The following is a 14,937-nucleotide window of genomic DNA, read 5'->3' as shown; positions in this document are numbered from 1 at the left end:
CCTCCTTATAAACATTGCTTCGAATTCGAATCACAAGAACGAGAAAAAAAATCAAAAAATGCGTCTCCATAAAATTCATAGGCTCGCGTTCTTTTTATCATCAGCGCTCGTCTTGTTGCTGATTGGATTACCTTCACTCGGGGTTGCGATTTTGTTTTCTGTTCAATCGGATTTAGAAGGATTTTATACAATTACAAAGTGAGTACGAAATAATATATTGATGAAAAGAGGATGGAACGTGATCCGACATGTATTATTGAAAATCTTTGAACATAATAGCTCCTACTCGTCTGTTTGGATTTTAGTCGTTTGCTTTATTTATTGTGTATTGGTGTTATTAGATGCATTTTCTGATGTTTTGCTAAAGCTATGTTTGGATCGTAGAAACAAGCAAAAGCAATTTCCATCACTCACAGTAGGTTGACGTTGGAACACAGTGATTGCTTAATTGTCGAGTTTTAGTGTTTTTTAATTTTGAGATGTCTTTTATCCTCATTGATGATTGTGATTGGATTTATAGCATTTATAACATATGCATGCGTTGCAGAGGTTGAATATGTGGCAGGTATTTGCTCTTTAGGATTAATTGCACTTGGATTTTTGAGTCTTGTAATGAATATTTTCAAATACAAATGGGTCAAGTTGAGAGGTACCTCCGAAACATTTCATTATGATAAATTATTAAGACCTCGATCTTCACGAGAAGAAGATGAAGATGACGGATTTTTAAAGTATAGAGCAGATTCTGGGTATTACGATGAGGAGTTGAAAGATCATACAAACCTGGGACTCATGAGACGACGCTCACAATCATCTGTCTACAAATATAAGGAACACTTGAAAGTAACAAAATATTGTGTAGGAAACATGATATGCAAAATAATTTTTTATGCTTTGCTGTTACTTCCATTTGGACTTTCTTTAGCATTCCTTTATCAATCTGTTGGATATGCTATAGATGAGGTGATGCCAGTGGGAAAGCTTGTCACAATTACCAATTCTAAAGATGGAAGTTCTTATAGAATTCACATTGATTGCAAAGGCACTCCTATCAACAATTATCCAACCATAGTAGTGGTAAGCATTTCAAATTCGACTTTACAACGTTTAATGTCATGTTATGGATGAATTTTGTGATAGGATTCTGGTCTTGGAATTTCTTCATCTTCAGTTTACTGGTCTGATATTCAAAACGCCATTTCACAGTACACTAAAATTTGCGTGTATGATAGAGCAGGTTATTCATTTAGTGATTCTGGATACTCTCCTAGAACATCACAACAAATAGTGAACGAATTGGATAGTCTCTTAACAGCACACAACATTAGCGAGAAACTTCTTTTAATTGGTCACTCTTTTGGAGGAATGAATGTTCGTCTCTATGCCTCAATTTTCCCTGAAAAAGTTGCTGGACTGTTACTAATTGATCCATCCCATGAGAATCAAACCATTGCGTTTCGATTGGCACAAGACAAGAGTATTGATCCTCAGGCCATCGCCAATGATTTAGCAAAAGAAAATTTGTATTTAAACACCGGTAGGATAATGGCACCATTGGGATCGCTCCGATTGACAGCTGCCATTATACCTGATCAAGTACTGAATCCTTTCAGTAAGGGAAATCTGAGTTCTAATGACTGGAAAATTCTTCGTTTTTCAGCGCTTTCTAACAAGTACTCGAATGTGATTTATTCGGAAAGTGCTCACTTTTCGACAACTTCAGCACAGCAAGTTCTTGCACATAAGAAAAGCTTTGGAAATTTGCCACTCATGATTTTAACTGCTGGTGCAAGTATTAATGGCACATGTGCTCAGAACCACTTTCCAGATGATTCGCAAGAATGTAAGGATCATTTGAAATACATGAAAAGTACTGCACATGTGATCGAAGAGTTGGAGCAAGACGTTTTGAAGTTGTCAACTCAATCAGAGTGGAAAATTATTTGGAATGCATCACATAATATTGCTATAGACAATCCTGAAGCAGGTAAGGAATATCGATTAATTGTCAATATGTTGACCTTCAATTATCATTCAGTGATTGAAAATATTAAGGAAATGCTTGACAAATCAAAAGCACAATAACCCTAGGCAATCGTATAGCTCCATTTGGTAAATACTTGTTGTATTGATTTTAGATTAGGCCAATAATGCAGAGCAAATATATTCCTCAGCCGTCATGACAGATTCCTTAGTTAAAGAAAGCAAGTTCCATCTTACGATCTTCTCATCACCTCCTCCACTGTACAAATAATTATTGTAAACATTCAAACTTCTGACGCTGTCTGTGTGCTCCTTCAACACAGCATCGCATACATAAGGAGTATTGGTGGAGGCTGCAACTTGAGATTCAGCTGACATGACTGCCTCAGGAGTCTGTAGTAAATTCCATCTTCGGATGACCTTATCTTTGATCCACTGTACAAGTAATCATCATGAACGAGAAGACACCATACAATATTCTCGTGTGCAGCCCATTCTTTCTCCAATCTTCCATCATTGACATTAAATTGATAAATTTTGCCCTTGGAGCCTCCTGCAAATAAGGCATTTCCATAAATTGCCAAACACCACAATTTGTCATCGTTTTGTGCTGTGGCAGTGATTACCAATTCACACTTGTTTGTTCTCACGTTCCATTTGCGAATAGTAGAATCTTCTCCTCCGCTGAACACATACAAATCACTATAAGCAATGAGGGAAAGAACTGCCTTTTGATGGCCTTCTAGAGATGCTTCAAGTTGGTTGGTTCTCAAATTCCACTTTTTAACCTACATGATTAAAAGACAACGTAAGGAGTTCAATCATATGTATGGTTAGAATTCTAACATATGTGTGAAGAACAAAACTTACAGTAGAATCACCAACTCCACCTGCGCTATACAAACTGTCATCTACAAGTGCAAAGGAAAGAACATAGTCGGTATGACCTTTCAAGACAAGTTCACATTCGTTTGTTCTCAAATTCCACTTTTTGATCTTCTTATCATGACCACCGCTCAACAAATAATTACGTTCATATAGTGCGAGACATCTCACGAATGAATCTGTTGGGAAAGTGGAGAGGCACTCATTGTTATTAATGTCCCATATTTGAATGACTCCCTTACTTCCTGTGATGAGATATTCGACAATATTTCCTCTCTTGATAAATTGAGGGTCATCTAAATCAATCATCAAATCCTCTGCTAGCGATACTGCAGTCACTGACGCAGAAGGAGTGATATCATCTTTGTGTTTTGTATCGCCTCCATTGTTAGTTTCAACAGACATACTTGCATTCACTTGAGAACCATCTTGTGTTTGTGGTAATGGTTGTTGTTGTTGATGTTGCTTCGAAGCCATTGCTTTCTTTTTAAACTTCTCTCGGTAAATAGCATAGACTTGTCTTTTACGGAGCAAGGATATTTTCAGCTCAGTGGAAATCCTTCTGTTGTCCATGAAATCCAAAACTTTTTGGTCCGACAAGAATGGAACTCTCACATTCACCCAAACGCTTTCGATAGAGTTTTTAGAATCGCCTGCTCCTCCTGTATCGCTAGAGTTTGCAATGTGTGAAAGATTACTGGTGCTTAATTTATGCTCATTCTTTTCAATGTATTCATTCACCAAATCATAGACTTCATCTTCATTGCTGACATTAAGATTATCCAATGAAATTAACCAAATGAAAAATTCTACTGGTAAATTGATAACCTCATCCTTCTTTTTTGAAATGTCTTTTCCGAATGCAATCAATGATTGAGAGAGAAAATTAGAATTGATTGCTAGCATGGTGTGGTCCCGCAGTTGAGAGTAATAAATTAAATGTTGCCGAGTGTACTTGGCTGTTTTTGTCATTTGTTGCAACAACTGACACTCCAAGGCATTAATTTGTAAGTAGTGAGCAAGACATAATGTACAAGCATATGGCAACCCTTTGTCGATGATTAAAGTTCTCTCTCCATAAATGTATTTCAAAATAATTTGTTCAAACACATCCCGTTCTATGGATGTAAGCTCAAACTCTACTTCTGAAGTTTGATTTTCGGAAAAGTCAGAATTGACTAAAACACGGAAGTAGGTCGATTCAACGGCCAAGAACACTTTGTGCACCTTGATTTGTACCTTGGCCATATTCATATCAATTAATTTGATATTAATCACAAAATCGGGTGGGCAAATAGGTTCAGGGCAATCATATAGCAAGTGATAGTACGAAGCATGAGCAACGGTGCTGCTTCTACTTGATGATTTCTTGCTGATCACTTCACAACTACCCGTTTCGGAGGATGATGGCGTACCAACGGCGTGAGAGGGCTTTGAAAGTCCACCTTGTACCGGCACTTGAATAGTGATCATATCTCCTGTTTGAATCAGAGAGGAATATGATGATGAAGGGAATCCTGCTTGAGTCTCATCGCTCATCATATTTGAATCAGGCAAGTTCGACGATATTGAAGGAACATTACGCTGTAGCATTTTTTTCGCTTTTTTTAGTTAGGAAAAGGTCGCGCTTAAGTGCTTTTTGGCAATGTTTATAATAATACAAAGTGTTTCATCGTTTGTGTTTTAGGTTGTGAAAGTTTCTTAAATATCACACTTAGATTCCTTATTCCACAATGTTTTCATTGCCTCTTCAAAGCTAGAAAACGTTTTTCTTCCTTGTTGTTTGTGATCTGCCACTCGTTCCACAATTCCAGTCCATTGTTTGACGAGATGATCCTGTAATTGCTGATTATATTCTTGCATTTTCTTACTAACTTCTTTATAGTAATCTGGAGTGGCTTTAGAAAGTTTTTGATATAAATCTTCAATGGAAGAAAAGTAAATGACATGAGGCCATTGATAGAGATCGCTAAATTCGTTCCAATATTTGACACTGTCAGCATTTTCTTCGTTGTTTGGATCCATTTCTTTTGGAATGTTTGATTTTGGATGATGTTCAACGGGAGATCCTCGTCCAGGTCTTCTTTGAAGAACCATGTGCCATGTTTTCTCAGATAATATTCGATGTTGCATGTGCCATTGTGTCAATAAGTCAACACTTGGATAATAGATTGGAATGGCTAACCTGTAATACTCGAAAAAGCTCATCACGGATAATTGATAAGGAATGACTACAATGGCTGGATGATGAGCCAAATCAGAGTACTTATAATGAGGATAGAGTTCACGAATAGTTGACAACTTGAGAGAGGACTGATCTTTTTTAGCATATCCGTAAAAGTCATTCAATACAAGAGTATTAAGGTTCACCGAGAGTCTTGATGGGCCTATCAAAATTTCAGACCTTGTTGGATTGTATGTTCCCTCATCTGCTGAATAACCACAAAAACTGTCCAGTACTGGAACATACATTCCAGTAAAGTAGTTCAAATATTTTGCATCATACAAATTGTTTGCAACAACTGTGTGTTGTTTCTTACTTGCAATCAACTTGATATTTTCATTCAAATTTCTCCATCTATTGGGATCATGTCTCCAGAGTTCATATCTAGTTTAATTGTGGCAATGATTGAGAAAAAGTGTGAATAATGGCCTAGAAATTGAACAAAACATACCTTGTCGTAGAGTAGAGAACCATTGGAACATCAAACGGCATGTACAATTCACACATGGCAATGTTGTGATCGCACATGACGAGGTCTACGTTTTTGAAAACTGGATCTGACTTGTAAGTTTCGTACAAAGCTTTAGCTGTTGGAACAGTACATCCATATTCACCTTTGGCAGTATCATGGTTTAAAACTCTCAAATCTCGAGCACAATGTCCCGTTAAGTGGCAATGTCCACTGAGTGATTTTTCAATAATGTTTACCTTAATTCCTGTCCTCTTTTCAAAAACGTTTTTCATGAAATGTCTCAAACAAAAAATTGGAGAAATATCTATTTAACAAATGCGATATGTAAATTGAACGTTGTGAGTAAAGTTATCAATCAACAGTTCACATTTGTAGTTGTCCAACGTTCAATGATTTTTGAGCCAATTGTCCAAATTTCAATTAATTGTCATTATTATCATTTCAATAAATAATGAAATCATGAAATCAAACATACGAAAGCTTGTAGACCAAATCGTTAATTCCTTAATTTCTGGTTTCTTTTGTTCTTCAACTACTTTCTGTTCAGATTGCTCCGAAGAAGGAAATCCTTTCTTTAAATCCGATGGCAAAGCAAAAGAACTCTTGGATCCACCCGAATGTGTTAATACATTTTCATGTGGTTGTTTATCACCATGTCCATGAAGTAACCCTTCTTCCTGGTTAATGTTGTTTGCTGATGAGTCTCCCCTATATGAACTAATAAAAACGACCACGGATACCACCGATATAGCCAAAACCAAAATATAAAACGATCGTATTGTAAATAATTTACTTTTCATATTCCGAAGAGAGGGTGTTGGAACAGCCATCGTTGTTGTTGACCTGCAGTGGTTTACTATTTTTTGTGTTGAAAGATAACGACGAGTCATCACCGTTGCAGCTAGCGATTGCTTGCTTCCATGGACAAAAGTCGGGGAAAGACTCTCTCGTTCAATTCAATTTGAAAAATTAAAAACTCAATTTCCTGTAAAACCAGAACAACAACGTTCAAGTAAAAAATTTATTCATCAACTTTTTGATGAAAGCGTGTTGGACACCGTTTATTGAAAATATGATCAAAAATTATCATACGTAACAAAACAACAATACAAATTTACAATTACAATAACAGCAGTGTTGTACCCGAAGAAAATGAAGCGAACGTTTGTTGAGCATTCCGAAGTAGATGGCGGGTATAACAACGCTTTTCATCACCCAACAACAAACATTGTAAATAATAACCCCATGTTGATTCTTGAAAATTCAAAAAGATTGAAACATAATTTGAATAGCGATGTATTGGAAACTGATTCTCTCCTTTTCGGAGCCGGCTCGTTTCATGATACCTCATCTTCATGCTTGTTCTCTGTGCAAGCTTCGAAGGATGCAACCAAGCAGCTGAAACAGTTTGAACTGATAAATACCATTGGAAGTCAAGGAAACAAACCTGGAGAGTTTAATAGCCCATTCGATATAGCTATTGACCACTTCTCCCAACTCTTATTTATTTCAGGTAAGCTGTGTTGCATGACGCAATGTTCAATTGTACCTCTTTTTTCATCAAGATCACGACAATAAGCGAATTCAAACGTTCCACTTGCACAGTTTAACTCTAAAGCAAGTGATTAACATTTGTGACAAACCAAATTATATTGCCATTCATACCAATAACACATTGCTCGTTACATCTAGAGAATATGTTTACAAATACTCATATCTTGACGGAAAACAAATATGGAAATTGTCCACACCGTTTCAAGCACCTACGGGAATTTGTGTCGACTATGAAGGAAAAATTTATGTCTGTGATTGTTTTTCTCATAGAATCGTAGTATTGTCTCAAAACGGTCAAGTGGAGCATACGATTTCTTCTGAAGGAAGCAATTTTGGACAATTATTATATCCAAGAGGAATAGACTTGGATCATTTGAATAATTTAGTAGTGTGTGACAATGGAAACAATCGAAGTAAGTATATACAGCAACGCTTGAATCAACCTTCTACGTCTGCTTGATTCATAGTTCAAGTCTTTACAAGAAATGGAAATTGTCTTAATTCTTACCAATGTCATCACCATCAATCCAACAATCTCATCTCTCCAGAATCCGTTCTTGTCGATAAATCGGATGGCTCTTTCATTATTACGGATTGGGACTTCCATCAAGTCCATGTCCTGTCAAGCAATGGTCATTTGGAAATTGGGTCCTATGGAAAAGACCTTAATTCTTTCAGTATCCAACAGGAATGGCGTTAAGCTTTAGTCATTCTAAATTATTTGTTGTAGACACATGTAATCATCGAATAAAAGTCTTCAAATATGTTTGAGCATAGGGACTGCAGTCTTATTAAGTTGACTTGAGCTATTTTGTGAGAGCATTTGTTTCATACTAATCAATTACCAACAAACACCTGTTCAAGGAAAGTTTGAAATTTGCTTTAAACAATCCTCAACTCTTCGAGTACAAAAGTAGCTTCATCCAACAAAATTGCCAATTTTGAAATATTTTTAAAAAGGAAAAAACACGAATTTAATAACCTTCTGCGGCTTGTCAACCAAGCACAATGATCATGCACGTGCATTAAAAGGAGAAGAGCAACCTTCGTTCGTACGCAATTTTCAAACTAAAAAAAGCACTGTGAATCAATAGAATCAATCATTCTCAACAGTTGTTTACACACAATCTCTCAACACACAAAATGGACGAAATTAATGCAACACTTCCCAAACCAAAAGATCTTGGAAAACAACACAAAAAGCACCGTACAGTTTCAAATGAACACGATCGAAGAAGACCTCACCGATTTGTGCCCAATCAGAAAAAACAAGGAGGAGGTAAATTCAATTACGGCAAACCAGGCGATGAAACGATGGTTTACGTGAACACTGAAGATGGTGTCTTGAATAAGGAATTGATTGAACATGATGCTAGCGTGTTGGAACACCTTCATGGAGCTTCGACAGTGGTGGTTGCGAGTAGGACTGAAGAAGAGGAAGAAGGAGGAGAGGAAGGTGAAGGTTACGAAGAAGGAGAATATGATGAAGGAGAATGGGAAGAAGGTGAAGATTATGAGGAGACTGAAGAGTAATTTCCATCCAAAACATTCAGAGATCTTTGGCAACATTGGTCCAATAGTTTAGCCTTTTCATTGAAAAATCAATATTTGTAAATCTAATGCTTTCCTTACTAATTGTAATTAAATAATAGCAACAAATGATCATGTTCATTATGAAAATTGATGGTTCCATTCATTGAGAGTGTTGTACAAGAATCAAGACTAGCTTGATCAAGATTCGATCAATAGTCAGTAGTATGAAATTATCTGAAAATGTACGAATGGATTCTCTCTTTAACTGATTGTTGGTTTCATCATCTATATTAATATTCGGCATAGGCTGCTACACGATCAACCTCATGCTCCTCCTCTTCGTCTCCATCCAAATAAATGGCTGCAATCGTTCTTCGGGTGTTCTCTGCATGATCAATACTCTTCTTGGAAACAGTCTTTCTCTTATTGGAGGCTGGAGCCTTTGCTCTTGTAATGATTGCATCGGAAGAGAGCATACCATGATGTTGTCGTTCATGTTCGGTTGCATCTGGAACGTGTTCTCTCTTTGGAGTTGGACCTGACCCCATGATCAATCCAAACATGGGTGGAGATGAGGCTTTATGAGAAGGTTCTACAAGATTACTTCCACTACTACTGCTACTGCTGCTACTGCCACTACTGGAAGATGATGAATCCTTCTTTGGCATTCCCATCATCATCATTCCGAACGGAGGAGGAGATCCAGCCGAGTTTTGTTTCAGCTTGGCCAACTTTTCTGAAACTGAAAGACCCTTAGAACCACCACTTTCTGGTGTGGAAGGAGTGGTCGTTGATACAGGTGTCGAGTTGTTGCTACTATATTGCCACTACTGTTATTATTACTATTAAATTTGGAAAGCTTTTCTTGGACGCTGGGTTGTTTTTGAGGTGCTGTAGCATTTTCTGATTTTTGAGGTAAGGCAAAACTGACCTTATTCGATGTGGATTCACCAGTGGTGGTATTGCTCTTTTCAGGTGTGGTGGTCGAGGAGGTGGAAGGTTCTTCGGTCGCCTTCTTTTCGAACATGGCAAATTTGGATTTCACACTTCCTGGTGTGGTGGTACTATTGTTGCTGCTTGAAACTTCACTTGATTTGGTTTCTGGAGTGCTACCCGTGTCCTTCTTTTCAAACATGGCAAATTTAGATTTCACACTACCCGAAGTTGTGGAAACAGTGGGTGTGGAAGTGTTGGTGGATGGTGTTGTGGGAGAGGCCTTATTGCTGGATTCGACAGGAGTGGATGACTTTTCAACCTTGTTTGTTTCGCTCACTTTGTTTTCTACCTTATTCTCAACCTTTGGTTCAGTACTCGTCTTGTTCGTGTCATTGGCTTTTTCAGATGCTGAATTGACTCGACGACATTCTTCTTTTCAATAGGTGAAGATGTGGTTGCTGTTGAGGATTCTTCAGGCTTCTTCTCAAACATGGCAAACTTGGATTTCACACCACCTGAAGTAGTGGCTGAGTTCACAGAAGTTGTTGCTGTGGGAGAAGTGGTAGTGGCAGAAGGTTTTGATGTTTCAGTCAAAGTACTACTTTGCTCCTTCTTTTCAAACATGTTGGATTTGGATTTCACACTACCTGAACTTGTTGAAGTAGTACTACTGCCAGAACTTGTTGTAGTAGGAGAAGTGGTGTTCACAGTTGCATTCGTTGAGGTAGTAGCCTCTGTTTCAGTCTTGCTGCTGTTCTGATCTGAACTTGTTGAAACTGGTGTTGTGTCAGTACCTTTCGAAGGAGAGGTAGAACCAGAGGAGGTCGTTGTTGGTGTTGGCACCTTTGCAGTCTCTGTGGTTGTTGTTGTAGCGGATGGTGTATTGTTGATGGCTTAATTTCTGCATTCGCCTTACTTGGTGTTGTGGTTTCAGAGGTGGCCACGACGGAAGATGGTTTTGGAGATTCATTTGTGGATGAAGGCGTGTCCTTCTTTTCGAACATGGCAAATTTTGATTTCACATTCACACCACTGGTTTCACTTGCTACCGATTTGTTGGAATCTGAGCTATTGACAGTTGTTGTTGTACTACTTGGACTTGTTGCTTTGGTTGAAGGTGTTGCAACAGTTGTGGCAGTAGTAATCGTTGGAGTGGTCGTAGTTGTGACAGTAGAAGAAGCAGCGGTACTAATTTCAGTCTTATTTTCAGTCTTATGTTCATTCTTATTTTCATTCTTGTTTTCATTCTTATTAATCACTTCAGAATATCTTGACAAAACGCTGCCACGTCTCACGTTTTCAGTGGAGGATGGTTTTGGAGGTTCATTGGTCAATGTTGGTTCCTTCTTCTCGAACATGGCAAACTTGGATTTCACACCACCTGAAGTAGATGTTGAAGTTGCTGCTGTTGAAACTGTATTTGTTGAAGGAGGTGAAGTTGTACCGGGTGTTGAGATTGGCGAGCTTGTAGAACTGCTTGGTGGAGTATTATTGACACTCTTTGGTGTTTCCTTATTTTCTGCCTTTTCAGGTTGTTTTTCTTCTTTTGGTGACGATTGGTTATTGCTGCTGGCAGAAGGAGAAGTTTTTGTCTCCGTAGTAGTGCTGACTGGTGGAGTGGATGATGACGAAAGTTTGTCACTGCCATTCGTAGGTTTTTCAGTTGGAGTTGCTGCAGTGACAGCTACTTTTGGAGAGGTGTTTGTCACAACCGTGGTGGGTGTACTGGTTGTTGAAGAAGGAGGAGGTGTTGTTGTAGATGCAGAATTTGCATTTTCAGTCTTTGGTTTCCACTTTGGACCACTCGATGATGTGTTTGTATTTGGTGAAACTGTTGTCGTCTTATCCTCTGTATTCTTCTTTTCAAATTGTGAAAATCGATCCTTAATTGAACCAACACTACCAGTAGGGACAACATTGGTGTCAGCATTGCTGCTACTGGTAGTAGTACTTGTTGGTGTTGTTTGTTGTTGAGAATTCTCAAAAACATTCTTTCTTTCCTTCAACACATTGGATGATTCACCTCTTGGTGAAATCATTCCTCTCGGAGAGGTTCCAGAAGTTGTTGACGTGGGTGGTGGTGGACTATTAAACAATGCCATTTTGGCAGCAATTCCAGAATTCAATTTCTTGTCTTGTGGTTGCTGACCAGTGGCAGAAATGGTCGAGTCAGAATTTGCACTCATTCCTTGTTTGTTGGTAATTTCTTTTCCGAATTGGTTGTGCTACGAGCAGTAGAAGAAGCTTGAGCTTGACTCAATACTGGTGAATTGGTACTGGTTGGAGTTGGAGTACTTTTCGAGAGTTTTCTTGTGGTTGAAGACTTGTTGTCACTATTGTCACTCGTTTCTTTTCTTCGAGGTGAAGTTGAAGTGGATAATGTGGAATTAACTTTTTTCACACTATGACTGCTGGTCGTCAATACAGAGGGTAGTACTACCACGGATGATGGTGCTTGTGCGATGGATGTTGTTTTTAATTCTGTACTACTCTTCTTTGTATTATTTAATTGAGAATTATTATTGTTCTTCTCAAAGACACTAATTAATTCAAGTGTACGAGGTGATGGTTGCGGAGAGGACGAAGAAGTGGTTCCAGGTGTTGATAAACCAGTTGTAGGAGATAAAGAAGAATTAGAAATTGAAGATTGATAGAGAGTTAAACGAGCAGCAAGTTTTGGACCAATTCCGCCACCACGAGGAGAGACAAGAGGAGAATTTGTAGTCAAAGAATTTGAATTACCAGAGGTAGCTTGAGAAGGATGATTGGATGATTCTAATGCTGGAGAGGACATGTAAGTCCTTGTATGAGACAAATGTTGTTAATGAAATTCAGTGTGTGTTTGAAAACACAAAATGACAACTTTTGCAAGGCTCAACAACGCTTCAAGTTGTCTTGGCGAGTGCACGCGTGTTTATAGTCAAAGCAGATTTTTTTTTTGACTTTTGGCATTTAAAATGTCTGGATGGAAATGGCTATTTGTTGATTGATTGGTGGAGAATTGTAAGGTTTTTGTAGATGAGTTTCTTATTGAATATATTAATAATTAATTCGAAAATCAATTGAATGTATTTTCAACTCTTTGTTCTTGATTGTAAAATTCTTTGACATTTGTTGTCCAGTATTTGGGTTTTTAAATCACACAAAAAAATGTCATCAGTCGTTGACGTGAATCGTTGCATTGAAAAACTCGAAGCAGGTCGTCTTCTCACCGAATTTGAAATTAAATTTGTCTGTGAAAAAGTGAAAGAAATTCTCATCGATGAAGCCAACGTTCAACGTGTCAAATCTCCAGTAACCATTGTTGGTAATATTCATGGTCAATTTCCTGATCTCAAAGAATTGTTTAGAGTGGCTGGTAAAATTCCCGATACGAATTATTTGTTTTTGGGAGATTATGTGAATCGAGGAAATCAAGCGTAGAGACTATTTCATTATTGACTTGTTATAAATTGAGATATCCGGAGAGAATTACATTGTTGAGAGGTAAGTGATGATGACATTTGGCATTTCGAAAATTATTTTTTCTTTGAATGTGTGATATGAAATATTTATCATCATCAACATGGAATATATAAATCGAATATATCAATTTGATCATATACTTGTGAATTTTGTGAACGGAACCATGGGTGTTTATGAATCATTCACTATTCTCTCGTCGGAATTATTCATCATCATTTCCATCTATGATAACAATCATCATAACAACAATCATATATTCAGGAAATCACGAATCAAGACCCATCACTCAAATATATGGCTTCTACGAAGAATGTACCATGAAATATGGAAATGTCAATGTTTGGAAATATTTCACAGACATGATGGATTATTTAACTGTGTGTGCTTTGGTCGATGATTCACTCTTTTGTGTTCATGGAGGTTTATCACCTTCCATCGCTACTCTCGATCAAATTCGTGTCTTGGAAAGATTCAAGGATATTCCAGAAGAGGGACCAATTACTGACCTCTTGTGGTCAGATCCCATGAATGATGACGAAGATTTTGGAATTTCATCGAGTTCACTCGATTTTGGAATTAACACCAGAGGAGCAGGATTCAACTTTTCACAGAAAATTACCAATGAATTTATGAGTTATAACAAGATTGATCATATTGTTCGTTCGCATCAATTATGTATGGATGGATATCAAGTGATTTGGGATGACAAACTCTCTACTATTTGGTCAGCTCCAAATTATTGCAATCGTTGTGGAAATATTGCTGCAGTGATGGAAGTGGATCGAGATTTGAAACGATTTTACAATACGTATCAGGCGCTCCTCGAAAGACCATGAGAAGACAGCGTTTGGAGAAGGAAGAGAACGCTTATGTTGGAAGTCAATTTGTTGGTCAAAACGTGAAAGCAGCACAACAAATTAATGTTCAATATTTTTAAGATGTAATTTCTATTGATTTGATCATTCAACGAATTAATTGTAATTTTAGTATAAATCTCTTCATCTCTAATTTATCATTAATGGTTTTTAAAAACTTGGGTAATTTTCAGAATTGTTTTGCAAATTCTATTAGTATTTGAATTGGTAATTAATTTGGGCTTCGAGTGACTTAATTTCTGGCATGAAAGTTTTTCTAGTGTCGACATCCTCCATAAGCCAATCAATAATAACCTTAATAGCTTTTTTCCGTCACATCTGAGTCCGTACTTGATCTTTGTGGCTGCCTTTAAAAAGGTAATCAAAGTGGAAGGTGAAAAATTCAACAACTCATTCTTATTTGAGGTTAGAATTGAATCTAAATTCTTGCTCATTTCAGAGACGCAAGTATGGAGTACTCTTTCCAAGAATGGATCCAATAGAACGTTTAAACTAAGAAGCTCCTTGAAAATTACAAAACAATTCGATGGCTTGATATTCGTCTCGAGCTCTACCTGTATACTTTCAATAAGGTTTCCTTGTACCATATACTTTTGAGCCACGACGAGAAGATTCAGAGCTTGTTGTATATTATAAGTTATCTCTCCTGTATAAAAGAACTCTAATAGTTGTATTAGGGCTTCCTCTTCCGATGGGTTATTGACAATCCATTCATCAATCACGGAATGATTAAGTGCTGTTGTTGATTGTGGGATTGGAGAGCAGTTGAAACTCTCAAGATCGTTTTTCTGTAGATCATGTACGATATTTCGTGATGGGCTAGTACTGGGAGTACGAGACGTTCCATCATCCAATTGTTCATCCAACTCTGAATGTAGGAGCACGTTGGACGTTAGTAGCTCTTGGCAAGACTCTGACTCAAGGCATGCAATTTCTTCTTCATAGGGATTAAATAGCTCCCGAAACATATTACTATGAACCGATAATATACCTTTCCATACCCGAATACG

General features: G+C 37.6%; 9 protein-coding genes across 9 annotated transcripts; 4 read left to right on the top strand and 5 right to left on the bottom strand.

Annotated features, from left to right (window-relative positions):
• Positions 1-58: 58 nt before the first annotated feature.
• Positions 59-2,085, top strand: C9374_006333 (uncharacterized protein; the record flags this gene model as incomplete). Its single annotated transcript, XM_044696182.1, has 5 exons — positions 59-198; positions 280-415; positions 463-1,077; positions 1,141-1,987; positions 2,039-2,085. 5 exons carry the CDS (start codon positions 59-61, stop codon positions 2,083-2,085), a joined length of 1,785 nt encoding a protein of 594 aa, XP_044547024.1.
• A 54-nt stretch (positions 2,086-2,139) lies between these two features.
• C9374_006332 (uncharacterized protein) lies at positions 2,140-4,461 on the bottom strand (the record flags this gene model as incomplete). The annotated part of the gene is made up of 3 exons (XM_044696181.1): positions 2,140-2,403; positions 2,457-2,771; positions 2,854-4,461. 3 exons carry the CDS (start codon positions 4,459-4,461, stop codon positions 2,140-2,142), a joined length of 2,187 nt encoding a protein of 728 aa, XP_044547023.1.
• Positions 4,462-4,569: 108 nt separating this feature from the next.
• Positions 4,570-6,394, bottom strand: C9374_006331 (uncharacterized protein; the record flags this gene model as incomplete). Its single annotated transcript, XM_044696180.1, has 3 exons — positions 4,570-5,476; positions 5,544-5,868; positions 6,040-6,394. 3 exons carry the CDS (start codon positions 6,392-6,394, stop codon positions 4,570-4,572), a joined length of 1,587 nt encoding a protein of 528 aa, XP_044547022.1.
• A 322-nt stretch (positions 6,395-6,716) lies between these two features.
• Positions 6,717-7,818, top strand: C9374_006330 (uncharacterized protein; the record flags this gene model as incomplete). The annotated part of the gene is made up of 3 exons (XM_044696179.1): positions 6,717-7,077; positions 7,130-7,531; positions 7,586-7,818. 3 exons carry the CDS (start codon positions 6,717-6,719, stop codon positions 7,816-7,818), a joined length of 996 nt encoding a protein of 331 aa, XP_044547021.1.
• Positions 7,819-8,261: 443 nt separating this feature from the next.
• Positions 8,262-8,651, top strand: C9374_006329 (uncharacterized protein; the record flags this gene model as incomplete). Its single annotated transcript, XM_044696177.1, has 1 exon — positions 8,262-8,651. One exon carries the CDS (start codon positions 8,262-8,264, stop codon positions 8,649-8,651), a length of 390 nt encoding a protein of 129 aa, XP_044547020.1.
• A 290-nt stretch (positions 8,652-8,941) lies between these two features.
• C9374_006328 (uncharacterized protein) lies at positions 8,942-11,689 on the bottom strand (the record flags this gene model as incomplete). The annotated part of the gene is made up of 4 exons (XM_044696176.1): positions 8,942-9,478; positions 9,583-9,948; positions 10,011-10,441; positions 10,504-11,689. The coding sequence occupies 4 exons, from the start codon at positions 11,687-11,689 to the stop codon at positions 8,942-8,944; spliced, it is 2,520 nt and encodes an 839-aa protein (XP_044547019.1).
• An 80-nt stretch (positions 11,690-11,769) lies between these two features.
• On the bottom strand, positions 11,770-12,381 carry C9374_006327 (uncharacterized protein; the record flags this gene model as incomplete). Its single annotated transcript, XM_044696175.1, has 1 exon — positions 11,770-12,381. The coding sequence occupies one exon, from the start codon at positions 12,379-12,381 to the stop codon at positions 11,770-11,772; it is 612 nt and encodes a 203-aa protein (XP_044547018.1).
• Positions 12,382-12,737: 356 nt separating this feature from the next.
• Positions 12,738-13,888, top strand: C9374_006326 (uncharacterized protein; the record flags this gene model as incomplete). Its single annotated transcript, XM_044696174.1, has 3 exons — positions 12,738-13,006; positions 13,057-13,073; positions 13,314-13,888. 3 exons carry the CDS (start codon positions 12,738-12,740, stop codon positions 13,886-13,888), a joined length of 861 nt encoding a protein of 286 aa, XP_044547017.1.
• Positions 13,889-14,067: 179 nt separating this feature from the next.
• C9374_006325 (uncharacterized protein) lies at positions 14,068-14,895 on the bottom strand (the record flags this gene model as incomplete). The annotated part of the gene is made up of 1 exon (XM_044696173.1): positions 14,068-14,895. One exon carries the CDS (start codon positions 14,893-14,895, stop codon positions 14,068-14,070), a length of 828 nt encoding a protein of 275 aa, XP_044547016.1.
• Positions 14,896-14,937: the final 42 nt, after the last annotated feature.

The sequence above is a fragment of the Naegleria lovaniensis genome, assembly GCF_003324165.1.
Source record: "Naegleria lovaniensis strain ATCC 30569 chromosome Unknown tig027, whole genome shotgun sequence".
In the NCBI taxonomy this organism is placed as follows: domain Eukaryota; phylum Heterolobosea; class Eutetramitea; order Acrasida; family Naegleriidae; genus Naegleria; species Naegleria lovaniensis.
This window is presented reverse-complemented; position numbering and strand designations above follow the sequence as displayed.